The sequence below is a fragment of the Podarcis tiliguerta genome (genome assembly GCF_965153285.1).
Source record: "Podarcis tiliguerta genome assembly, chromosome: 8".
Lineage (NCBI taxonomy): Eukaryota > Metazoa > Chordata > Lepidosauria > Squamata > Lacertidae > Podarcis > Podarcis tiliguerta.
In genome coordinates this window covers 57,399,811-57,425,431 of record NC_139541.1, presented here as the reverse complement: position 1 = coordinate 57,425,431, position 25,621 = coordinate 57,399,811, and the positions used below count along the sequence as shown (strand labels likewise).

At 43.3% G+C, this 25,621-nt stretch overlaps 1 protein-coding gene across 11 annotated transcripts in view; it reads left to right on the top strand.

Moving 5' to 3' along the window:
• CSMD2 (CUB and Sushi multiple domains 2) overlaps nt 1–25,621 on the top strand; it is a 481,761-nt gene that overhangs the window by 414,331 nt on the left and 41,809 nt on the right. For all 11 annotated transcript variants that reach the window (XM_083453238.1, XM_083453235.1, XM_083453239.1 and 8 more), the window contains 11 exons: nt 2,137–2,346; nt 3,518–3,706; nt 5,855–6,032; nt 6,455–6,600; nt 7,157–7,237; nt 8,143–8,256; nt 9,121–9,309; nt 11,235–11,381; nt 15,003–15,191; nt 21,621–21,806; nt 22,605–22,799. In XM_083453238.1, coding sequence (XP_083309364.1) covers nt 2,137–2,346; nt 3,518–3,706; nt 5,855–6,032; nt 6,455–6,600; nt 7,157–7,237; nt 8,143–8,256; nt 9,121–9,309; nt 11,235–11,381; nt 15,003–15,191; nt 21,621–21,806; nt 22,605–22,799 — 1,824 coding nt within the window. The remainder of the gene's footprint in view (nt 1–2,136; nt 2,347–3,517; nt 3,707–5,854; nt 6,033–6,454; nt 6,601–7,156; nt 7,238–8,142; nt 8,257–9,120; nt 9,310–11,234; nt 11,382–15,002; nt 15,192–21,620; nt 21,807–22,604; nt 22,800–25,621) is intronic.

Here is a 25,621-nt window from a genome sequence, read left to right as displayed (position 1 = left end):
CATTATGTAGAACTTGATGGCTTAAACACAACCTTTGCCAGACTGGTTTCCCCCAGATGTTTTGGACTACAGCTCCCATCAGCCTCAGCCAGCACTGTGCTGGCTGATAGGCTGTGTAGTCTAAAACATCTGGGGAAACCAGGTTGATGAAGGCTGCTTTACACCCCCCCCCAAACACACACCTCATTCTTAGAAACTGTCCTCCCTTCCTTGAGGGTTTCTTTTAAAAATGTAGTGGCTCTTATGTGTTATAATTTACATGTCATGATCTCTGAAGCTAGAGAAAATCAAATCCGCTCTAAGGGCAGGGCATGCCTTTGTCCCATATAAATCAACTTTTTAGAAACAAAACAAAAAACTCATGATCAGTTAGCCAAATTTGGCCAAACTTAACCATTTTTTTAATGAATGTTGTATTTTTTTTAATGTGTCTGTTTACTTATTTATTTTATTCTTAGGATTTTGTGGCTGTTATTTACCGTAAGGTCCCAGGGCAGGTTGAAGGAAACCATGGTACAATTTAAAATCAATAAAACCAATAGTTAATACAACACCAAAACTACAAATAAAAGGAAGAGAATAAAGGTAGTGTACGAAGCATATATCTCAGCTGTCAAAAGGCCAGGGTAAAGAGGTGCACATGTGTAATAGGTGACAAATTGTGGTAAAAATAAGAACATTTTTAGTTGGATGCAAAAGTTTCTTATAATTAGCTATCTACAATATGAGCACCAATATGAGCACATCCCTGGACCCAACTCCAAATGCTGAGGGAACTCCAGTAATCTTTATTCAAAGGATGCAACAGATGGGAAGCAGGAAAAAATTATGGAAGTTCAAAGTAAGAGTCTAGTGCAGTGTTGGCCAAACTTGGGTCTCCAGCTGTTTTGGGACTACAGTCCCCATTATCCCTGACCACAGGGTCCTGTTAGCTAGGGATGATGGGAGTTGTAGTCCAAAAACAGCTGGAGGGCCAAGTTTGGCCAAGTGGCTTCCTGGTCTAGTGGCTTCCCTCAATGACAGACTGCCCAGACTTGAGGGAGAGCAATCATCAGAAAGGCAGCCTCTCCAGAAACATCTGGTTCCCAGGATCCAAGATGATAATGTTCTCTGACAGTGCTTCCCTTTTCACTCTTTTAACCATAAACCTTTTGGACTTGTGCCTATATTTTTAACTGTTCTTCCATTACACTCATCACATTTGCAAATGACACCAAACTGGGAGGGGTAGCTTATGCTGCAGAAGACAGAATCGGGATTCAAAATGACTTTAACGGATTGGAGAACTGGGCACAAGCTAACAAAATGAATTTCAATAGGGACAAATGCAAGGTTCTGCAGTTAGGCAGGAGGAAGCAGCTGCACAAATATAAGATGGGGGACACCTGGCTTGCCGGTAGTACATGTGAAAAGGATCTAGGGGTCTTGGTGGACCACAAGCTTAACATGAGTCAACAGTATGATGCGGCAGCAAAAAAAAAAGCTAATGCTATTCTAGGCTGCATCCACAGAAGTATAGTGTCTGGTTCAAGGGAAGTAATAGGACCACTCCATTCTGCCTTGGTCAGACCACACCTGGACTACTGTGTCCAGTTCTGGACACCACAATTTAAGAAAGGATATTGACAGGTTGGAATGTGTGCAGAGGAGGGCAACCAATATGACTAAGGGTCTGGAAACCAAACCTTATGAGGAACTGTTGAAGGAGCTGGGTATGTTTTGGGGATTACAGCCAAATTATATACAGTTTTGTTGAGCCCAGGGATAGTTGATCTTTGCAAATCTTTCCGAAGTGAGCTGATCTAAACTGCACTTCCCATACTAACATGCAGATCTGGACATAGCTATCTGTTGAATTTTTGTTACTTTTCTGAATGTCATGACACAGTCCTTATTTCAAAAAAGTACTGAAATACATTAAAAATGTGTATTGAAGGGCACTTGAAAATAAGTATTTAAATGTGAATTTTTATGCATATTTAAAAAATAACCATTGCAAATTAATGTGGAAATGATCTTAAAGTTGGGCACATCTGAACATGAGAGTGGCCTGCACTCCTAGTTGAGCCACAGTCCACTTTCTGGCTGGGACCCTGGAATATACCTCCTTTCTCCCTCTTTCCCCTTGTCATACAGGTGCCCACCTCCAATTTTTGAACTTTTCCACCGAGCCTAACCATGACTTTGTTGAAATCCGTAATGGGCCGTATGACACCAGCAACATCATCAGCCGGTTTAGCGGGAGTGACCTCCCAGGCTCCCTCCTTTCCACATCCCATGAAACCACCATGTATTTCCACAGCGACCACTCACAGAACAAGCCTGGCTTTAAGGTAGAATACCAAGGTAAGGAGGAGGGAGCCAATGAAGCTGTGGATGATGCAGCCAGATTGCCCTTGAGGCTCATGGAAAGAGTGCTCAGAATGCGAGAGCCACTTCTCTAATTTTGAAGTCATTTCTCGAGGCTTTAATCCAAGCAACTATAAAAGGGTTACACAGTAGCCTGGCTTAATCCTAATAGCCAGGGCCTGTTCCCCCTGCCGACACAGACAAGTTAATTCACAATGTGTTTTCCTGGAGGGCTTCTGCACTCTGCCTGGGGTTTTAACCTGACCTGAATTTCTTAGATGCTTGGAGACCTCATAATTGTTGCATCAGAGGAATACTCTGTCCCAGTGGTCTTTTGTCCAGGCTTTTTCCTGCTGCTCTTATTCTGGTTCTAATTAGAAGCACAGAAAGCTTTGGTGTCTGTCTACAAGTTTTAAGAATTATTGTTGCTCCTTTCTAAAGAGCCTCTACCCCAAACAGAAGCACCCACGCACACCCCAAAGAGACTGCAAACTAATTTTTTGACACTGGGAGAGAAAACAGGGGAGTAGAGAGGAAGGGGAAAAGATAACAAGGGGGAGATATATGTGAGCCTATGCAGTTATATGTCCTAAGGCATGGATTTGATTGGGAGTGAGACCAGGATATTTAAACCAAAGAGAAAAGGTGGGTCTTGAAAAGGGACTTAGGTTGCAGTCCAAACCTAAGATCTTCCAGGATGAGTGGAGTTTGTAATAAGTGGATCTTTTACTGAACCAGCTATTCAACCAGGGCTATGCCAACTGATGTCCCCCATCCAAGCTCACCAGAGATATGCTGGTGTAAGTCCTCCATCCCAGCTCAGTTGAGGCAAGTCTCCAATAAAGGACATTCCAGGGGAATGCCAGGGGTGGAATGGGACAGTGGGGTGAGGAAGGCATTCAGAGAGGGTACATTCTACCATGGATGACTTACTGTCTTCAGACACTCAACAGTTCACTGCATTATTGGCAAGGTTTATTCTAGTGATCTTAGTGAGCTACAGAGCCATTGTAAGGGGAAGGTGAACCTTCAGCATCCCGGACACCAGAGACCCTGCAAAATAGACTGTGTGTCCCCGAGTTGCTTGTGTCCTGGATGCTTCTTATGAAGCCATGCTAATAAATGCTTAACTTAAAATATGTCAACTCTTGTCTCATTTGATTCCCAGCTTATGAGCTACAGGAATGTCCTGACCCCGAGCCCTTTGCCAATGGCATTGTGAGAGGAGCCGGTTACAGTGTGGGCCAGTCCATCTCCTTTGAGTGTCTCCCCGGCTATCAGCTCATTGGCCACTCGGTATTGACCTGTCAACATGGAACCAATAGAAACTGGGACCACCCATTGCCCAGGTGTGAAGGTATGGCTTAATTGAGTCACTTCCCAAAAAAAGGAAAACACTAAGTAGAATAATAGAAGCATAACCACACCACCACACCCACCACTCCTGTCCCCCTCTTCCCCCCTTTTCTTCTTCTTCTTCTTCCTAATTGTTTAAACCAATTCATAAACCAAGAACCCATACATTGACCACTAATATTGAAACATATGTTGCAGGTATTTTTCCACATTTCTTATGCTATTTTTGTGATATACATATGACATGAGAAAACTTGGTATACTTATTTGTATAACATTATTCTTGTTTATAAAACCCAATTTTAAAAAAGGAAATTCCTTGAGTGGGCACAAAGGAAGAAAGATATGTCTCTCCCCCTTTGCCACCAACGTTTTATCTCAGTATTTGATTACAAGGAGAGCCCTGCTGGATCAGGCTAGAGGACTATCTAGCCCAACATCCAATCCTCACACTGGCTAACTAGACACCTATGGAAAGCCCAGAAGCAGGACACAAAATATAGCCGTCCTGACTGATGTTCAAAGTGTGGGGAAACTGGTTGGTTTAAACTCTGGTTTGTAGAAACAAGCTGGGTCATACCATGGTTTATGATCCCATCTCCTGTTACAAACCAGAGTTTCAACTAACCAGAGTTTCACCCCATTTGAGCAAAACCAAAAATGCTGGTTATCTTAAAACAGGAAGTGGATCCTTCCAATCTTCTTCTTGTGGCCATACTGTAGAGGTGAGAGGAACAGAGAAAACACAAGCGTAAGGCTTGCTTCTGCTCATACACGTAACACTAAGCTATGGTTTAGCATCAAGTTTGGCCCTACCATTAGGCAGAGTCAGGTGGCAGATGCTGGGAGGGGGGCAGTGGTTGGTAAAGTATTAGAGGGTGAAATTTTGTGTTCCCTTGATCCCCTAAGCTAACCTACTGCTTTCAGGTGTGGTAGAAATTGGCTTTCCAGTCACCAGTGTAGAAGCAATATTCATCTGCCATCCCAATTGGCTTCTCTACATGACATGGAGTGGGCACCATCTTGATCTGGCCCTTGGGCAGCAAAATGCCTTGAGCTGACCTCATTTCACATTACATCTGAAACAAGCCATGATTTTTTTCCCCGAGATACGACTGCTGAACCCTTCCCCTCTCCCTTATGAAGGCAGCCTTTCCTTCTTGATCTCTCTCCCTTCTTCTCCTTTTGGACACCCCCACCTCCATTAGGATGATTAGAGTGGAGTTTTATTGTTCTAAGTGAGCTTTTGCCTTTTCACATTCAATCAGCCATCAAAGTCTGAGCAGAACTAGGAGCCAAGCAGCAGTATAAATAAGGTGGAAGGAACGGGGCTTTGATCATCTTCTTGCTTTGTGCCTTTGACATCCATCTTGCTGTGCTGGAGTAAGTTTAATGACTAACTCCTTGCTGCTCCACTTGCTGAGAGATGGCTTTCCAGCAGTCAAACCCCATGGATTCGGGGATGGCTTGTCAGCACTCGCTTCTCAACCACCCAGCGTGGGTGACTGCCATGATTCCAAAACGCTGCTAACTTGTTGGTTTTATGAGCAACACATCCTTTGGACAATCTTTTGATTAAGGAACTTCAAGGAACAGCACAGGGACTTTGTTACCCTCAGCCTCTGGGATGACCATACCTCCCCTGTAAAGTTGGAGTGTCGTACCTGGGGTGGTGAACTATCCCTAAATATAGGGATATTCCGAGACATCCCTTTAACAAGGTTTAATGTTCTCCCTTCTTATTCATTAGAAGACAGATACAATGAAGCCCAATAACAATAGTGACAGCACTGAAATGGAATCTGTCTTGCATCCCCTTTTTTACTGTGGTTCCTCTCAAGGTCTAATATATCCCATTATACAATCCCTTCCTAGTTGCTCTTTTGATCACTTTGCTTCAGTAAGTCAGCCACAGGGCAAGAGGCAAAGTTTTTGAATATGACCATTCTTATTAGATGTGATCCTGACTAATGAGTTGAAAGTTCATGGAGAGAAAAGGTAGGTCATGCCGTACCAAAATCAGGCCACTCCTGATTTGGAAGGTTATTTGTAGAGTTGGAAGGGCCCCTGGCAGTTGTTTCATCCAACCTGCTGCTATGCAGGAATTTACTAGACTTCTTTTTTCTCTTTCCTGTCAATCAACATGCAGTTCCTTGTGGAGGAAACATCACTGCACACAATGGCACTATCTACTCTCCAGGATTTCCCAATCAGTATCCCAGTTCCCAGGACTGCACGTGGCTTCTTACGGTGTCAGCTGGATATGGCATCTACCTCAACTTCACCTTGCTGCAAACAGAGCCATATAATGACTTCATCACCGTCTGGTAAGGACATGCGGACTGAGAAAGCCCAACAATGGTAGTTCAACTTGAGTAGAGGTCACATGAGTGTGGAAGAGTCAAAACCATGGTTGATGTGTTTCATCAACACAAGGATTTCTGCTTGTGCAGTGGAAACCCACACCCTGCACAAACTCCATGCCCTCCCCAAATCTGCTCTAGAGGCATGGAAGGAGGAAAAGGACAGGAAGCCTGCATTATTGTGACCCTGCACAGTTACACTTCCCATATCCTCTTAGAAGGCCCTAATCCTGCTGATAGTCATTTAAAGCTGCAATAAATAAGACATCTGGAACTTTTGGGTGGGAGGCACAGGGAGCCAGCCTCTGATGCACAACTTTCTCACTTTAACCCATGCAGTTGCCGTGCACTTGTTTTTTTCATTCATCTTTCTTCTTTCTCTTTAGGGATGGTCCTCAGCAGACAGCCCCACAACTGGGTGTTTTTACAGGAAACTCTGCTAAGAAAGCCACCCAAAGCTCTTCCAACCAGGTCCTCCTAAAATTCTACAGCGATGTGGCCAATGGAGGAGTCTTTGCGATTCACTATTACGGTCTGTACAGCTCACTGACATGCTGACATCTGCTATGATATATATGTCTTCTTAAACCATTGCATGCAACATTTGTCAGGCACAGTGTCATTTACATATTTATTTAAGCACTGATAAGCTGCATTCCTCATTGAAAAGTATCCACCGCCAGAGCATAAGAAAGCCCACCCTTTGCTAAGCTTTATCAGCATGCCCAGTTGTCAGGGATGATGGGAATTATAATGCACCAAACATTTGAGGGGCACAGGTTTCACATGCCTGGCATGGCTGGTTTCTATAGTGCTACAAATCTCCTTTTCTAAAAAAAATGTTTTGTCCTTGCACATCAGCAGCAACAACAAAAAGATGAAGCAGGTTGCATTTGGAGGTGGGGATGGGTAGGATCTGTCTCAGGTAGGTTGGAAGGAGATAGATCTTCAGACCTATGGTTTCTGGTTTCCTGGGATAGATTTAAATGCTAACATTTCTTGCATTTAAACACAAAAGGCACATGCAAATCCATATAGCTAGCAATCTAGAATTGTGACGTATCTTGTTCATTCCCCTCTCTTCTCAGCCTATCAGCTTTCTAGATGCCAACCTCCAACCATGGTCCCCAATGCTGAGATCATCACAGAGAATGAGGATTACAACATAGGTATTGACTGCATGACTTGCATCCTGGCACTTGCTCTCAGGTGTTTTCTGTGTTTTCCTTAACAGAATACAGTTCCCAGGATACTTGGGGGGAAGACATGGCTGTTAACGTGATATATGAGTATTTTAAATGTACAGGGTGAATGTGGAATTTGTCATTAATTAACTCAGGCTGAGTTGCCTAGTTGCTGTCCTTAGTCCTGCAGACTAAGCTGACAGGTTTTTCAGCATGTCAGGTTGTGCAGAGAGTTGTTAGGCGACTCCATGATAGTGTTTTGCATGCAAGGTAAAAGTGATTTACACGTTTGGACCATTCTAGCAAGCCAGGACTCACCCACCTCATTCAGCTGTTGATTTAGAACCAGGCTTGGGGGATGGGTCTCCATCGTTGCAGCAGTGGCGGGATTTGGAAGATAAATGGGGCTGGGGTTGAAGCAAAGTGAGGGGAAACCTCACCAGACGAAGACACAGAGAGCAATGAGGCTTGGCTAGTGAATGTTTGGTTGCCACAGAGAGCTGGGGAAGCCATTGCAAAGTAGCTCAATAAATGTTATGTTGCTGCCATTTGTGGCAGTACTCTCTAAGGGCACAACTGTGGCACAAGGATTTCTTGCATCAAAAAAGGTGAGGAAGCAATAACGCAGGAGGACTTTTTTGCTTGCAAAAATGCATGCCAGTATATGGAGAAATTTGCACTAAAATGCTGGTGAATTTTCATGAGGACTGTTGTGGAAATGTAGAGAACTGAACTTAACACTGTAAAAACTAAGTGAAACCAGAATTTACAGATTTGTCCTTCAGTAAGTCATTCTGCCTAGTTTGTCCACAGTCTTATTTTCTTCATTGGGGGATTTGCCCCCTTCTGCTGTTGAAATGCATTTTGAACTCCCTTGTCTCCTTCCCCAGGTGATATAATTAGGTATCGGTGTCTTCCTGGCTTCACCTTGGTTGGAAATGAGATCTTGACTTGCAGGCTTGGCACTCACCTCCAGTTTGAAGGGCCTCCCCCAACTTGTGAAGGTAGGTCTTTTAGAGGTTACTGTGGCTCTTGGAAGGGCCCTAGGGGAGACAAGAACTACCAGGCAGTAAATGGGGTTCGGTGGATTTCTTTGTTAGTTTTAAAATCTTTTCTAAGTGTACTAAATGCAAAACAAACAACAGCTATATTAAACACATAAAAATATCAAAAGATACAGCAGTTATACAGAAGCTCGACAGAAGAGATTGATGATACCTTAATTGCAGTGTTCCTAAAACTTGCAGACTGATATTCTCTTGTGGAAATTAGGAATAAAAAGAAATTTGGTATAATTTTATACATGATCCTTCCAAAGTAGGAAGGGCCCATGAAGTAGTGATGGGAGAGACATTTGATTCAGAATGCACTAGGGATGAACCTAACTGATTAGCATTTGCTGAAGCAACATGCAAACCAAAATACAGACGTCTTTCAAAATGTGAATTTCTCTGAATTTTGCAGTGCAGTTATTTAGCATAGTAATGTGTACAAAGCTGTATATCGTTGGATAAAGTGTGCATAAAATTGAATATGTACTTTATATACATTTGTGAAAACTAAATACAAAAAAATAATACTTGGGGAAATTGCATTGCAAAATGTATATTAGGCAAAATTGCATACAAAAGGAGAAATCCACACTAAATTGCTGATGAATTTTCATGAGCAATCCCCCACACAAAAATTTACTGTTTTCACAACTTGCTTGCATACAGAATTCTCTTGTTCCAGTCTAGTTGGACCAAGGATTTGACTTTCTATGTCCCTATAAGCCCCTTGCAGGTATATTTACTGTCCTGCTGCTGTTTCTCTGTAGCACTGGCACAAAGCAATGTTCTGTGTTTGCTTTCTTTTGCACCAATCAGTTCATTGCCCAATGAATGAGGTCCGCACAGACTCCATGGGAGTGATCCTGAGTCCGACCTTCACAGGCAGCTACCCTCACTTTCAGACTTGCTCTTGGGTGGTCAAGGTGGAGCCAGAATACAACATCACCTTCACTGTCGAGTACTTCTTGAGTGAGAAGCAGTATGATGAGTTTGGCATCTTTGATGGTGAGTCACCAGGATGATTGGGAAATTTTGAGCTGTTCAGGTCACTGAAAGAAAAATAACTTACGAAGTAGAAGGTATACAGCCTTATAAAATCTAAGAATCGTGTTGAGAGAATTGCTGGCAGAGGTATGTGTTGCCTCTGTGTACTTTCTGATTTACAAGGCAAGCAGGGGTGCTTTGAGTAAGTCTTTCACATTCCTGAGTTGGATTGCACTGCTAAGAAGGCATTTCAAGTTGGATCAGGAACTCCCTAAAGTCCCATGTTGCTCTGTGGACTTGGGTGCCCCCCCCCACCAAAAAAGCTACATTTTTAAAGTGACTGCTGCATTTTTATTTCATTTTTAAAGCAAAACCAAGCTGACTAAGGAAATGATTGAGTGGGGAGGGAACAGAGAGTTTGTGAGTGAAGGGCCACCCAGGATGTTTTGCTGCAAGATGCAAAACAGAAAATGCTGCATGCATTCGCCTGCTGCTCACATGCATGCACACGCCGCAGCCTCCACATGCATGCACATGCCGCCCACCCATGGCATGCAGGTGCATAGCAGAAGAGGAGGCAGCAGGGGTGGCCAACAAGCCCAGGAGATGGTAAGTGGCATTCTCAAAGGTTGGATCTGCCCTTTCTCAGCTGCCCAGAGCCTGCTATACTGAGGCCACTGCCTCACCTTGCCTCATGGGCAGGCTGGCCCTGTGTGTCTTTCATTTTGACATATAGTTCTAATCTCAGTGAATGATTTTCCCAAGGCACTCCAGTCACAGTGTTCTGGGGGAGGGAATAAGACTGCCATCTAAAATACCCAAGATCTTCACCAAAACCCATTGTCTTACTCATGTCTAAGCAAATGCTACACATAAGCAAAGATCTAACAGGCCTCAGCAAGATTCACAAACCAATTTTCCTTCCTTTCTTATGAGCATCTGTGATTACCTCATTTTATTAAGACTAATTCCTTACTGTTAAATCTCAGTGCCAATGTTTGTAATCAACTTAGTAATTCTCTATTGAGACAGCCTGTATGTGTATATATATATATTGGTCAAGCTTTAGTTAGTCCTGGTCTGGGGCTGTTCAGGAAGCGTCTGCCATGTCTCCCTTTTTCCCCCTCCTCACTCTTCTAGCTCAGTGAGATCATTTTGCAATACAGCCTTCTTATTTGCAAGTACTCAAAGCTGTTAGCACATAAAGCAGCCTTATCCCCATTGAACAGCCCTCCTGAAACATTCAGTCTATAGTGCTCTTGGTCACATTTCCCCTCTCTTTGTGACATTCCCCAGGCATAAGGTATATAATGTTTTCCTGTGCCTATGAGCCCACTATACTTTATGCTATGTACAACATAACGACATCTGTGAAAGTGTGCTGTTTACCAAATAATAATAATAATAATAATAATAATAATAATAATAATAATAATAATCTCCAGTTCTGCCACATTCCAGTCCCTTTTCCTCACCAGTTTGCTGGGCTTAATCCACTCTGCATCTAAATTACCAGCAATTTTTAGGTTCCCTAAAGAACGTTTGTAGTTCTGCAAAACTGGAGGATCCCCTCAAGCACACTGATACCTTCCCCTTGCTTTTCAGTGGCCATGTTTGGGCTTCAAATTAGTTGGCCCTCACCATATGAGTTTGCTATTAGAAGGAGAAATTAAACTAATTCATGGAGGAAGATGGGTCTATCAATCAGTATTAGCTATGGTAGCTAAGTGAAGCACCCACTTTTGGAGGCTTCCTATTCCTGAATACCAAGACCTAGAGACAAACAAGAGGAGACAGCTGTTTCATTAGGTACAGTTTCTGAGCTTCAAGAGGCACTGACTGACCAAGGTTGAAACAAAATGCAGCTAAACTATATGCACCCATGGCTTGATGCGGAAGGGCTTATTATATATTATTATGTTTTGTTTGTCTGATCTTTCTTCAAGGTCCTTCAGGCCACAGTCCATTATTGCTGTCCCTAAGTGGGAATTACTCTGCTCCCCTAACGGTAACCAGTTCTGGCAACAGAGTCTATCTCCACTGGTCCTCTGACCACGCCTATAGCAGAAAGGGCTTCAGAATCCGCTATTCAGGTTAGTAAATAGCAGGGATAGAAATGGCATGTGTACTGATGCATAAAGTAGTGATAACGAGCTGAGAAATTTATGCTCAGTTTTGTTTGGGGCTTTTTTTGCGATCTGAAGTTATTAATAGAACTCCAGTATCCTGTTCTTGTGCACAAAAATAGCTCAACCCATTTTCTTTAGCTAAATGATTCGCCATGTAACTGAGACTGCAAATCCTATACATGCTGTCTTGAATAAACCTTGAGGCTGGATCACTACAATGTGCTCTCTGCGGGGCTGCCCTCGGGCCTGGTTTGGATGCTTCAGCTGGTGCAAAATGCAGTGGCCAGATTGCTGGGGGGGGCAGCACCTGGCCAATAACATGTTAAAGCATGGGTAGACAAACTAAGGCCTGGGGGCTGGATCCGGCCCAATTGCCTTCTAAATCCAGCCCGCGGATGGTCTGGGAATCAGCGTGTTTTTACATGAGTAGGATGTGTACTTTTATTTGAAATGCATCTCTGGATTATTTGTGGGGCATAGGAATTCGTTCATATTTTTTTCCAAAATATAGTCCAGCCTTCCACAAGGTCTGAGGGACAGTGGACTGGCCCCCTGCTGAAAAGTTTGCTGACCCCTGTGTTAAAGCATCTGCACTGACTGCCCATCTACCACCAAGCCTATCTTCAAAGCCAGGCATCCCCAAACTCGGCCCTCCAGATGTTCTGACTACAATTCCCATCATCCCTGACCACTAGTCCTGTTTAGCAAGGGATTATGGGAGTTGTAGTCCCAAAACATCTGGAGGGCCAAGTTTGGGGGTGCCTGTTCAAAGCCCTTGTATTAATTTACAAATCTCTGAACAACTTAGGTCCAGGGTACCTTGGGGGCCACCTGAACCCTTATATCCCAGCTCAGTCACCTGGATCAAGCCTGACGTAATGTGTTATGGGATGGGAGCTATTAGTTAGCTTGTTTTTATTATTATGTATTTTGTGTTCTCATTTTGAAATTTTATGTTATGAAACACTCTGTGATCTTCAGATGAAGGTCAGCATACAAATTTAATATTAAAAAAAATAACTGAGAATTATGGCTCGTTGGGGGTAATAGGTGGTTTCTCAGCCATTCCCAGTACCCTGAACAAACTACAGTTCTCAAATTTTTTTGGGGGGGGGGGAGTCATGGCTTTTTTAAGCGGCTACATAGTGCTTTAAATATGTGGTGTGAGTATGCTCCCACTCTCGTTGTTTACAGGTTATTATAAGCCTGTTGTATCTTTTAAGATCCTACATTTTCTTGTTCTCAAACTTGGGGCCACTTTCTGCCTCTTATCCCCCCCCCCTTCCTCTGCTTTGAGCCTTTGAGGTGCACAGAAATACTCTGTTTGGGACTCTAAATGGCAGCCAGGAGATGAAAAGTAACACACAGCAATCTCGGAGGAACAAAGCTTCTGTGTTCATTCAGCAACGCAACCAAAACATAATTTCTGCCAATTAAATATTAATTCATTCATTTATGGAATAACAGTATTAACTTATTTATGACACATTTATACGTGTCCCTGTCCCGAGTTTGATTGCTTTTCATTAAGTAATTAAAATATGCTTCATTCCAAGACTGGGTTGTTTAATTTTAAAGGGACTCTTTGCCAAACACCCGGTAATTGCTTTTATACAGGCGGAGTAATTAAACTTCATATGAAACCAAGACCAGTGTAAAAAACACCCACATTGAAAATGTTAATGGTGAAACTAGCTGCTGTTTCTCTTTTGGGAAATCCAATTCCTTTCCTTTCCTTTCCTTTTTAATTGGCAATTTATCATGGCATTTCACCCCTCCCCCACAACACAACACAACACAACACAGAGGCACAAAAGCAAATTCAAGCAGAAATATATCGGATGCCATCTCAGGCCTGTTTATGTTATATAGCCGTGTCTGTTCTAATATTGTCTTTCTAGACTGGGGCTGGGAACATTTATTTCCGTCTGATGGTCACATTCCCTTTGGGGAGCCACATAACATAGATGGTCAAGGTCAAAGGTAAAAATGGGCACAGCAACAGATGCCCATTGTACAGTAGACTAGATTCCATGCATATACACCCTCTCCAGTAGAAGCTGGTTCATGAAGGAAAAAGGGGCTGTGCTCAGGAAGCCCTTAACCTAAGTCCCTTCCCTGCCATATTACTTACAACCAGCCAGCCAGGAGGTGGCTCTGCCTGTCAAACATTATTATGCCTCTCTGTCCCCCATCCAAGCAAGCAAGAGGCGTTATCAGAATTCAAGAGCAGATTCCTACCAGCCAAAAGCACTCAAGAAAGGGTGTGAAGGCAGTGAAGGGTCTGGCCTGAGAAGAGAATGTGTGGTGGGGAAGGGCCTGTGGCCTGGACAGAGTCCCTAGGGAAAGATGGAGAGGCTGGAGGGTCACATTTGGCCCCTGGGCTTGAGGTTTCCCACCCCTGTTCTGGACCTTTTGCCAGGCACTAGTTGTTGAAGCTAATAACTAAATGCTAGCTAGCAAACCAGTACATTTCTCATTTCCTTCTCCTTTCTCTTCCTCTCATTGTGGTGTTTGTTGAAACAAACAATGAAGCCCAAGCTACGTGTTACAGGGAGATGTGTTGGGAGAAGTGAAAATCAGAAATCAACTAACTATAATGCGGAAAGATGTATCCCATATTCCACCTCTCTTCATACTCCACACCTTTTCCCTTCCTTACATTGCACCAGCCCAGATTAATCTGGTGGGTCTTAACATACAGTTTTGACTTCCTTGCTCCAAAATGTTCAGCATACAGCTCAAGGGCGGGGAATCTTTTTCAGCCCTCGTTCTTCATGGGACGGAGGGATGAGACGCACCAGTGGTAGGTGGGGCCGGGGGGGAAGAGCAGATCAAGGAATGTGACATACCTTTGTGCAATGAGCTACATTTCAGCCATGCAAAAATCAAAGGTTTCTCCAGACCCACACCAATCTTTCCACCCTCCATCAAAGCATGATGCAAGAGGCATGATCAGAGTTCAAGGACACATTCCATCCAGGAAAAAGAACTCACTGGGGGCTAATTAGAGAGGTCTAGAGAGCTGCATTTAGCCCCCAGACCTGAGGATCTCCTCAACTGGTACATTTCCTAACATTTATAATAAATGTTCAGCCACAGTTGTAATTTGTGCTACCACACTTCCTAACATCATTGCATTGTTGATACAGATGCCAGATATCTGCATTATTATTTTTTACTGGTTTTATGGTTGATACAGTGGCTTTAATTGCTTGAATTTAATGATCTGAGCAGTTGTTAATTTTATTTTTATTACCTCTTGTAAACAAGCTGGGGGTTCCTTTCGGACTGGAGGGTGGGGCAGAAATAAATACATATCCGGATGTGTTGGGCACAGTTCGGTGACAAGCAATCAAGATACTAAAGGGCTTTGAAAACTAAACTAAAGAAATTGTTCTGGACACCTTTCACACACCAGCTGAATACATAGGAGGCAGGGCCAGCCTGTGGTATTTTTTCAGTGCCTGCAGGTGGGGTCATCTGAACCCAGTTTCTGTGTAGCAATATTGATGTATATGTGAGCAACAGCAATTCATGTTTTTCTCTCACACTTGTGGGTGTGTTTTCCTCCCCCTTGTCTAGCCCCTTATTGCAGCCTCCCTCCACCTCCTCTCCACGGTTCCATCCTCAGCCACACTGGTTTGCAGCCAGGAAGCACCATCCAGTTCGGTTGTGATGCTGGCTACCGCCTTGTTGGTCACAGCTTTGCGACGTGTTCAAGGCACCCACAGGGTTACTTCCACTGGAATGAAGCCATTCCTCTGTGCCAAGGTAGGCAAGGGAGAAGCTGTGAAATGAACACATTATTTCTATTGTTTATTTAGGTATATGATTTACCCTGCTCTACATATATTTTTGGAGTGGGGGAAAATGGGCTGTTATATTGCATAAATTAGAGGTCTGAAGCACAAGTGTTATCTTTTTGAAGGTGTCAAAAGTTTCACGACCACATCTCTATTTCTTGGACTTGCAATTCAAGCCAAATGATGGTTTTCACTTTTCATCTTCCCATTTTTTTCTTCTTGTTTTAATATTGTTACTAATATTCTGCTCTTACACTCCAAGTGGCCACCTACCCAGGGGATCCTTCAGATCCACAGCTGCTTAGCTTCAGCACTGATCCAGCCTCACTCAGATGATATGAGACCATTCACTTTGGCCTACTGTCCCCTTTTCTCTGCCACAATTGCTGTGTTTGTGTGTAACACTAAGCCATGATTTGTTTAAGATGTGGTTTGTTTAGTCATGGGTTAATAATGAGTTGTCCTAAATATGACTAAACAAAACATGGTTTCTTCTCTAAAGCTTGGCTTGTTCTTGCTCCATGCTTTTATAGTTTAATGACCATTTGGGGTGGGGTCGCCAAACAAGCCATGTTTAAGGAAATGTCCTGGGTTCACATGTAACACTAAGCTATAGTTAAAACAAACCACGGTTCATAAGCCTCCAACAAACTATGGCTTCAGCCTGTGGTTTGTTGACAGTAAACAAACCATAGTTAAGCTACTGGACAGGGTCCAGAAGATCAAACAAATCTTGGTTTAATAAACCATGGTTTGGCTGACTAAACTTAAGGCCAGAAGTAAAAGCAACAACAACAACCAGGAGACAGGAGAGTGATATTTCTCAAGACTGTCCCAAGTTCTCACCAGTCCCTCAAGTTACAATCCCAATCTAAAGCAAACTTGGATTGTTTTCCTCACATGAAACATTTTGAGGGAAGCCCCCCAAAAGGAGCAATCAGCCTAATGGAATTTTCCAGGAGGAAGAAAGATCCAACCACCTCTCAGTCACCCACAGCTTCCCCCGGCCCCCCTAAATGGGAGTCAAAGTGAATTTGAAAGTTCCTCCCTGAGCAAAATCTACAGGGAAATTCAAGGGAATTCAAAAAGAGTTTCTGCTAGATCAGCAAAATCCATTGTCACACAAGAACAACTGGATTATCAGATCTTTAATCAAGTGTTTCTGACTAAACATCCACCAGTAGTCTAAGTAGGGCATTGCTGCAAGAATCTTACAGTACCTCCTTCTCACTGAGAAAGGAGAGAGCCCAGTCGAACAGAAGTGGGATGAAAGCAGCTAGTTTTGAGTGGAGCAGCAGAATTGGGCGGTGCGGCCTACTCAGCACTAGGCTGGGGTTACCATGGTAACTGCAACTCTTTCAAATCCCACTGGGAGCAACATGTTAAAAAACCCACCGGTGCAAGCACATCTCCACCTGTGAAAGCAGGAATTAATTATCAGTGTCTTCTGAAATGAAGAGCCAGCTGATTTTTAGCTGCTGGAACCCAGGGCAGCCAAGTGATAATGTGCAGCAATTATCATCCCACCATCCCCAAAGCACTGACTGTCCTGAAAGGGCATATTCCATTGAATAATGCCAGCTCCTGAGACATTATAAAAAGATTTTTTTAAAAAAAATCAAGTGGCAACGTGTGCTGCTTTTGGGGAATGAAGAAAGTTCCAGCTGAGCTTCCTACAGCTATAGTTCACACAGCAGCACATGAAATATCAGAGAGAAAAATTTTATTATTATTCTCAGACTAGGTCAAGCTGTTGCCAGTGGTCACTTTTGCTGCTTACTGAAAACTCTTTCCAGGTTTCTCTGGAGTTGTGATTTACCTTGGCGGTTTTGCTGTGAAGTGTGTACTTCACTGTCACAGCACAGTAAAGTCACAAGGCATTGCATTTGGTTGTGGCTAAATGATCTACATGCAAGGAAGTGCTTGGGATTTGATGTGAGTTAATGTGCTGTCCCTTTCCCCAGAACCAGCATGAAAACACAGGTGGACTACTATCCCTCCTCCAGACCAAGGAGGACTGAGTTTCCCCTCTGCCATAGCCAGCATGCTGGCTACTAGCCTCTTGGTGGGCTAGTAATTTGCAGGCTTCTTTCCAAGTCTCTATCAATTGCTACATTTAAAAAACCATTTCAAAATATGTATTTAAATGTGTATTTTCTCTCAAAATATGTATTGATATGTGATGGGCCTCTTCTTCTTTGGCGATCACTCGTAGCCGAGTAAGATTGTCTTCCATAAACACAGTTTTAACAATGAGTCCATAAGTGACTGTGGAGGCCAATTCTGGATCCACACGTCCTTCCACAGTGGGGACCCAAAGCAACTACTCTATACCGATGGGCCTCATCCTTCCCAGAGCCTGATGCCTTCCATCATATCTGACCATTGGCCATGCTGACAGGGGCTGATGGAAGTTGGAGTCCAACAACCTCTGGAGGGCTCCAGGTTTGAAAGCAGGTTTATGTAGCCCAAGGAACAAATAGACACCACTTGCCATGGAATATAAATTCATGCACTCTCAGTGTTGAATAGACAGAAACCTTTCCCATTTTTCTTTTGAGAGTCAGTGTGCTTCATTCTGGTGTGTAGTAGGATCAGTGAGGGCTGAGCTCCTTGGCTCCATGGAGCCTGAATTATCTATTTAACCCACACTTGGTTTGTAATGAGCCAAGAGGAGCTGCCTGCCGCCAGCCAGCCCACTTACCCTCCCCAGCAGTTCCCTTATGTCTTTTTCAAGAGCTTACACTGCTGAAAGGTAGCCTGGGATGTCAAGAATTGGCAACTGAAGATTCAGCATTAAGGAAGGCCTGGATGCTTCTGTGCTCTTGCACATGGAAAAGTAGTTGAAACATGGAAAACATAGAAGCCAGTGCCTCCTGGTTCAACAACCTTCTCTGTGTTTTTGGAGTATGCTAGTGGCTTATTGGCACTTTCAAATCTGTGTCCTGATTCCTGATTCATTTCCTTAGCACATCACAGTTAAAAATATCACTATGCCAGCAGGTGTCTCCCAGTTGAAGAAAATACCCACTCTAGCTTCTCCCCTCAAAAAGCCATATATTTTGGTCTGCTTTTACATCACTCCTGGAGAGCACTACTCTCTGCTGGGTATCGTGGAGGAGCAGATGGGAAATTTATTACCATCCTGAAAAACCAGGTTTCTCTGCTGCATGTAAACAAAGACTCATCACACCACATTCTGCCAAATTTTGCAAACTGGGATGTCATTCTGATGCCAAAGGGGTGCCTCCACCTTCTCTGACGAACCAGTAGCAGAGTCCATTTCTGCCTGACCATCTGTGGTAGAAGTGAAGTGGATGGAAGTCAAGGGCCGCCTTTAGTGGCTTAATGAACTTTTTGGTGAGCTGCAGCTGGTCTGGACAGGCCTGCGCTCAGACTAACTAGGTTGTATATTGACATAGAATTAGTGGAGATCATCCAACTGGAAGCTATGCAGGGCAATAGAAGCAAGCATGCCAGATGTTAAAAGATGGTTAATTAAAGTGTGGAATATCACAGTTATGGAGCAGATAACTCAAGAGGGGCCAAAATGTCTGCAGTCAAGTAAAATTGTGATCATTCATTTTGACTTTTGGTGGGGTGGGGGAGCAGGGAATGGTTTGGAATTCAGATTTCAGAACACCGTTGCTGGTTTTGTTTTTTAAAAAAGAAAAAGCTTTTGGGCTGCTGTAACAACTTGAGGAAAGCCTTTATTATAACAAGCTAATAGCATTCTCATTCTCTCGCTCTCTCTCTATATATAATGCACCACAATATTTATACCATTTATATATCTAAAGCATTTTACCTTTGCTCTTAAGGTGAAAATGTGCTTTCCAAAGCCGCTTACAAATATCAGTGATAAGACAGCCCATGCCCTCAGGGACTGGAAGGGAGGATGCAAAAAGGGGGAAAAGAGGGGGAAGGGGGGAAGAGAAGGAAAAAGCAAGCTCAGGCACTAGTTTCTAGTTATGAAGTTCAAGCTGAGAGACCAAGCTGAGCATCATCATCCTGATAGTTTTGCACTATGGTTTCATGTATGTATATTAAACAGCATACACAAATACCTGGGCTGTCCACTTATACAGATATTTGCATGTAGTGTTCAAAATCTGTATAGCTTGTGTACAGAAAGGAATAAGGGTGTGTGTTGATGGCCCCTGACTTCGGCCAGTGCTGTTAGGGATGGAGGAGAAATTTGATACAGTTTGCATTTAAAAGCTTCCCTAATTCACGCCGGTCAGCTGCCCTTGCATGAATAACAAAGTGGTCTGCTGCAATTTGGGCTTCAAGCTTTGAGTGTTAGCAACTGACTGAGGGGTGCTGAGCTGCAGAATATATGTTCCAAGTCTGGGTTCAGGTACAGCCACCACCCCCACCATCCGGCCCTGACACTAGTGTTTCCTTGATTTATACGGATGGGGCAAATTCCCTCTGCCTGCTGAGCAGATGGGCTGAGGGACAGCATAAGCTGTCTATTGTGTGAGCTCTGAGAAGATATTTCAGAACATAGAAAGCTGCCATATGCTGAGTCTGACCACTGGTCCCCCTAGCTCAGAATTGTCCACACTAACCTCTCCATGATTTCAGGCAAGAGGTGCCCTTGGGTATTGAACCTAAGACCTTCTGCATGCAAAACAGATGCTGTACCACTGAGCTACAGCCCTTCGCCTGGGCCAGCTCCACAGTTGTCCTGCCCTGCAATCGGGAAATGGCCCTCATGTTTTGCATGGATAGGATGTACAAAATGAGTATCTAAAAAAGAGAGAGAAAAGAGCCTGTGTGCAGAGGTTCAGAAGAATCAGGCAGAAAAGTGATTTGAAAAAAAAGAAAAGGACTAGACTGTATGGGGAGGTGGGGATAAGCTGCATACCAGGCCCTCCTGATTGTTTTGATCAGATAACACCTGAAGGTTAAAGAGATTACAGCACTGGAGCTGGAAGGGGCAAGGATTCCCAGGCGCCTGTTGCTGTGCTTGCTGCTGTTCCTGCTGCTGCTGTGTGAAATTGGTATTCATCACAAGCAGCCGTCTAGACGCCTGGCCTTGCCAAAGGATTTGCTGAGCTCCTTAGTGGCTCAGATGACATGCACACAATTATCATTGCAAAGCCAGAATGCGACTGATGACCCTTGTGCTGGCCAGTGAGATCCGTTTGTGCAGGCCTCTTTTTTTTCCCCTTATCCCAGCTGCCACTTCATTTCATCCTAAGTTTAAACAGCTCTCATTCTCCTTATGCCAAGGAAGAGTGGGGCATTTTGCACTGTTTCAAGTAGATGGAGTGGTTCTAGGGGCCCCACTGTAGGGAATGAGACCCCAGGGGTGAAAAAACTGGGCTTTATTTCAACCTGGTCAGAGACACAGTTTGGCACACATACACATGCATGCACTTGTGTACACATGAACACAGCCTAGGAACCTCAATGCCACTCATCTGGAGGTTTAACCCAGGGCAAAAAAACCCCAGCTAGCATCCCTCACCCCCATAGCTACGGCACTGTGAGATCCTTAGTGTACTTTGTGTCATTCGCTACCCATATGACACTCCCCACTGAGGTGCTTATGAGAATTCTTCCCCAGATGTCCATCCCTGTCTACTGTCTGTTGTCCATTTGAACTCGGTCTGGATTTTTGTGTCATGTGCTTGAACTTTCTTTTTTGCCTTCATTTGCCTTTGAGACCAGATACTTAAGCATCATACAACCAGGTGTAGTTCTGCCAATGCCACTTCTAGATCTGGAATAGGACAGATCTCCTTTCTCTTCATTTTGGGCATTTGGATGTGGGTTGGGGGGGGCAGGGGAAACCCACAAAGCAAAATTAAAGAATGGGGCAAAATGATTTGGGCAGCAATAGGACTAGGGTGGGAATTAATTTCAGCTTGTTTTTCAGGTGGACCTATTTAATTCGTACTTTTCTTGTTTGAAGGGAGGGACTTGTAATTATGGAGAGTTCCTTTTTTCCTTTTGAAAGTGAAAAGAAAAAACTAAAGAAGCTCCTTCTGCACTGCAGCTGCAAGTTCCCTCTTCCCCCAAGCCCCCAAATTGTTTCATGGTTGAATCATGACCAACACAGCTGCCCCCTAGTTTTTATTTGCCTGCAAATAAGGTGCTGAAGTGGGGCCAGCTGTTTCATACCCCACCCCTTTCTTTGGAACCACTGCTTACTCATTGGTCAAAGTTGTTGGGGAGGCAAGGAGGAGGAGTGGATTATCTCTACCACTTGCATTGATGTAGATATTTATACCAAATTTTGCAATCACAGCATTGCTGCTTCATGTGCTTATGGGGTGGGAGGTTGTGGATAGGCAAGAAGAGCTACTTTTGGAACAATCCAATTAGAGAACCAAAAAACTCATGTAAGGTGCAAATGATGGTATGCCTCACATTTTCTTCCCAGCCCTCTCCTGCGGAGTTCCCAAAGCACCAAAGAATGGGGTTGTTTTTGGCAAGGAATATACAGTGGGCACCAAAGCAGTCTTCCAGTGCAAGCAGGGATTTCACCTTCAAGCCCAGGAAGCATCCAGCATTGAATGCCTGACAAACGGGCAGTGGAGTAATGGCAATAACCCTCTTCCATGCGTGGGTAAGTCCCCTTTTATGTGATGTTTCCCTTTTGAGATTATATGTTTGTTGAACTAAACATCTGGCATTATTTAAGAAGAATACAAGAGCTCTGCTGAATCAGACAAATGGTCTGTGTAGTTCAACATTCTGTTTCCATCAATGGTCAGTCATTCCTCTGGGAAGACTTGAAGAAGGACATGGAAGCATAAACCTTCCTTTGTAGTCTGTTCCTGTCATCTGGTGCTCAAGAATAAGGAGATTCCCTTTTCAGTTTGCACGGCTAATTACCTCTGATAGACCTACCCTTCCTTGCCATTTGTCCTCCTCAGCATCTGGTCTGGATGTATATTTCCTCCAATCACAGAGTTTCCAATAAGCTATTCATCCATTTAGCTATTTCATCTTCCTTGTTTGTTTGTTTGTTTGTTTGTTTAGAACTTAAAAAGAAACAAACCCAGACTTCAGGCAGAAAAAGGTTCCCAGTGCATCTTACAAACCATTAAACAATGACAAACTATCTAGTGTCACATGGATAGCGTTAAACGGTTAGAATGAGGGTGCAGTATCCTAATTGTGATGTGTTGCCTTGTGCTCCCTCCAAGCATCCCTCTCTGTGACCAACTCACAACCACTTTCATGCATTGCCAAATATTTGAGCTCAGTAACGGTGGCAGAAGCAGCCATTTTGCCTTACTTGTAAGCTTCATCAAGTCACACAACAGGTCAATGTTCAGCTGTGGTGGTGGATCTTTGGTCTGGTTTCTTGCAGGTAATTTTGTTAATTCTGCTTTCTTCTCTTTCCATGGCTGGTGCTCAGCGGTTAGCTGCCCTGATATTGGCAGCATTGCTGTGGAGCATGGTAGATGGAGGCTGATCTACGAGACCCAGTACCAGTACAATGCACAACTAATGTTGATCTGCGACCCCGGGTACTACTACACAGGTTACCGTGTCATCCACTGTCAAGCCAATGAAACCTGGAGCATAACAGAGCCCAAGCCAACCTGCAGAAGTAAGCTAGCTGCCACCTTGTCATTTTAGCTGCTCAGAAATGAGAAGATAAAGATGATGAGGGATGGACAAATATGCTGCAATGTGTTCCAATATTCATTTGCACTTTCATCTGGTATATTCTGTTTTGCAGCAAATAGTTGATCTCACTCAGGTGTTCTATTTCATTCACTAATGCAGAAATATATTTTATGTAACAAACAACGGATATTCATATTTCATAGAATCATGGAACTGGAGAGTTGGAAAGGATCCCAAGGGTCATCAAGTTCAATGTCTTGTAATGCAGGAATCTCAACTAAAGCATCCATGAGAGATGGCCATCTAACCTCTGCTTAAAAACCTCCCATGGGAACCCATTCCACTGTCAAACAGCTTTTACAGTCAGAAAGTTCTTCTGGATCTCCTTTTTTGTAACTTGAATCCATTGATTTGTGTCCTACCCTCCAAAGCTTGTTTCATTTTCCTGGTGACAGCCCTCTTATCTATTCCTCATAAGACTAGTTTTCCAGACCCTTGAACATATTTGTTGCACATTCCAGCTTGTCAATATCCTTCTTAAATTGTAGAGCCCAGAACCATAAACATTATTCCATGTGTGGTCTGGCCAAGGCAGAATAGAGCAGAACTATTACTTCCCTTTCAGCCATCAATGGATATTTGCAAATCAATTATCTCCCCTCCATATTCCCTTTCATAGTTAATGACCATGAAACCTTACCGTGCCTAGTCAGAAATAAGCCTCTTTGAATTCAGTGATGCTTACTCCCAGGTAGGTGAGGTTAATATTGTAGCCACTCTCTCTACCTTAGTTTCACAATCTCATTCCCCTCACTCAGGCATCAGGGAAGGGTGGGGGGAGAAGAAAAGGGGAAGTTTAATTTTAAAATGAGTTTTTAGAATGAGCAGTCAAATTCAGATGGTTCTCCCCACTTTGGCAAACAGGCTAGGACTTTGAGGAGCAGAGATAAAATCTACAGCTAACAAGGGATATTTTATTTTCATATGTAAAGAACAATAATGAGTGATGCATTCTACTGGTTTTTGAAATTCACAGTAAGAAGCAGAAAAAAAGACCGTCATCCTAACCCCACTTACCTGGGAGTAAGCTTCACTAAATTCAATAGAATTTACTGCTGAGGAGACATGCTTAGGAGTGCAGTCTTAAGTGCACATCAGCTGCTTTTGGCAGCAACCTTCAGAAACTGGAAGAGTGTAAACAACATGCATTGCAAATTAGTTTAAATATTTGTTTACCTGTAGGCCTAGCAGGGGTTTCTAATACAGCCCACAGTGTCATTTCCCCCAAAATCACCCCCAGCTACTCCATGATATATCCTAGGTGGGGCAAGGAAAATTGGTGGCTGCAAAGGAATAATCAGGACCCCTGAAGTACACTCCTGGTTGTTCCTTGGCAAGCAAGATGTGCTGTCAGTACTGAACAGTTACTTGACACATACAGCAAATCCTTTGCCTGCATGGTTGGATTGCATACAGGCAAAGAAAGCAGAAGCCATTGAGTATCTGATCAGCAGTTGCTGCAAACCCCACTTCATTTGCCCCTGCAGTTTGATTTCAAACCACACAGACAAAAGAAGCAGAAGAGAAACACTTCCTTTGCCTGTGCAGTTTGAAAGCAACCTCCCTGCTTTCATTTGTCCACACAATTTGATTTCAAACCACAAGAGCAAAGGAGAATGCTTCACGTCATGTCATTGTAATGCTCTGCCCACATGTCAACACATAGGAATTGGGAGAGGTCTGGATTAAGCCTGCTGGGCAGATCCAGTTCCCATTCCTGTTCTAAGCAATAATTCTTGGAGTGGTTGGTCAAGCTGGAGTTCCTGAGCAATTGCATAAGTGAGAACAAGCATTGACCAGTCAGAGGAACTTTCATTTTATAGATAGATATCCCCCCCCACACACACACCTTCCTTTCACAGTGTTCCATGTTTGGGCAAGGGATGCCTTTCATTGCTGACAGAACTGGTCACTAAAAGCACCCCTGCTCAGTCTTCTATAAGCACTGCTTTTAAAAACAAATCAGAGGGTCTAGTCTGTCACTCACACCAAGCTAACAAGAGCAGAAGCTGTGACAGCTGTCTTGTAAGCCCTGACAAAAGTGTTGTATTTTAAGCTCAGCATTTATGAAAAGTGTTGTCATCCCCTCTCCCCGCTGCCCTCCCTTAAAAAAAGAAAAGGCTATATATATATATATATATATATATATATATATGAACATTTTCTCACTTTTGCAAGGACACATACTGTACCGCATAGCTATTCTAGCTTCCCCATTTTGTGGTGGGATAAATGAAGCCAAACCAAACTGTCAAGTAGAAATTGCTACTTAAATTAAAAAATCAGTTTACTATCCCAATCCCCATGAGAATCTGCACAGAAGCATAGCTGAGTGACAGGTGAGCTTTTGTGTAATGAGTAGGAATTGGGGGTAGGGAGATTTGGTTCAATCGGCATTTTAACTGTGTACTGAAACACAGCTAGTCTTTGAAACTCTCACTTCTCCAAATGTTGCAGTGCAGTTCTCCAGCCAAAAATTGTGTACAGAAATTCACATTGCCCTTTAATATTTAGGGGAAAGTATGCATTAAAGTGCACACATTAGTGAAAAGAATGCATTATATTGGGGAGAAATTGCTTTGCAAAAGTCTGTATATTATGAAAAATGCATACTAAAATCCTGATAGTTTTTTTGTGGGGATTTTTACAAAAGCAAATTAGTGAGTGAACTGAATTTCAGATTAGAAAAATGAGAACCTGAAAGGAACTAAAATTAGCAGGTGCATCCATCCTTAATAGTGA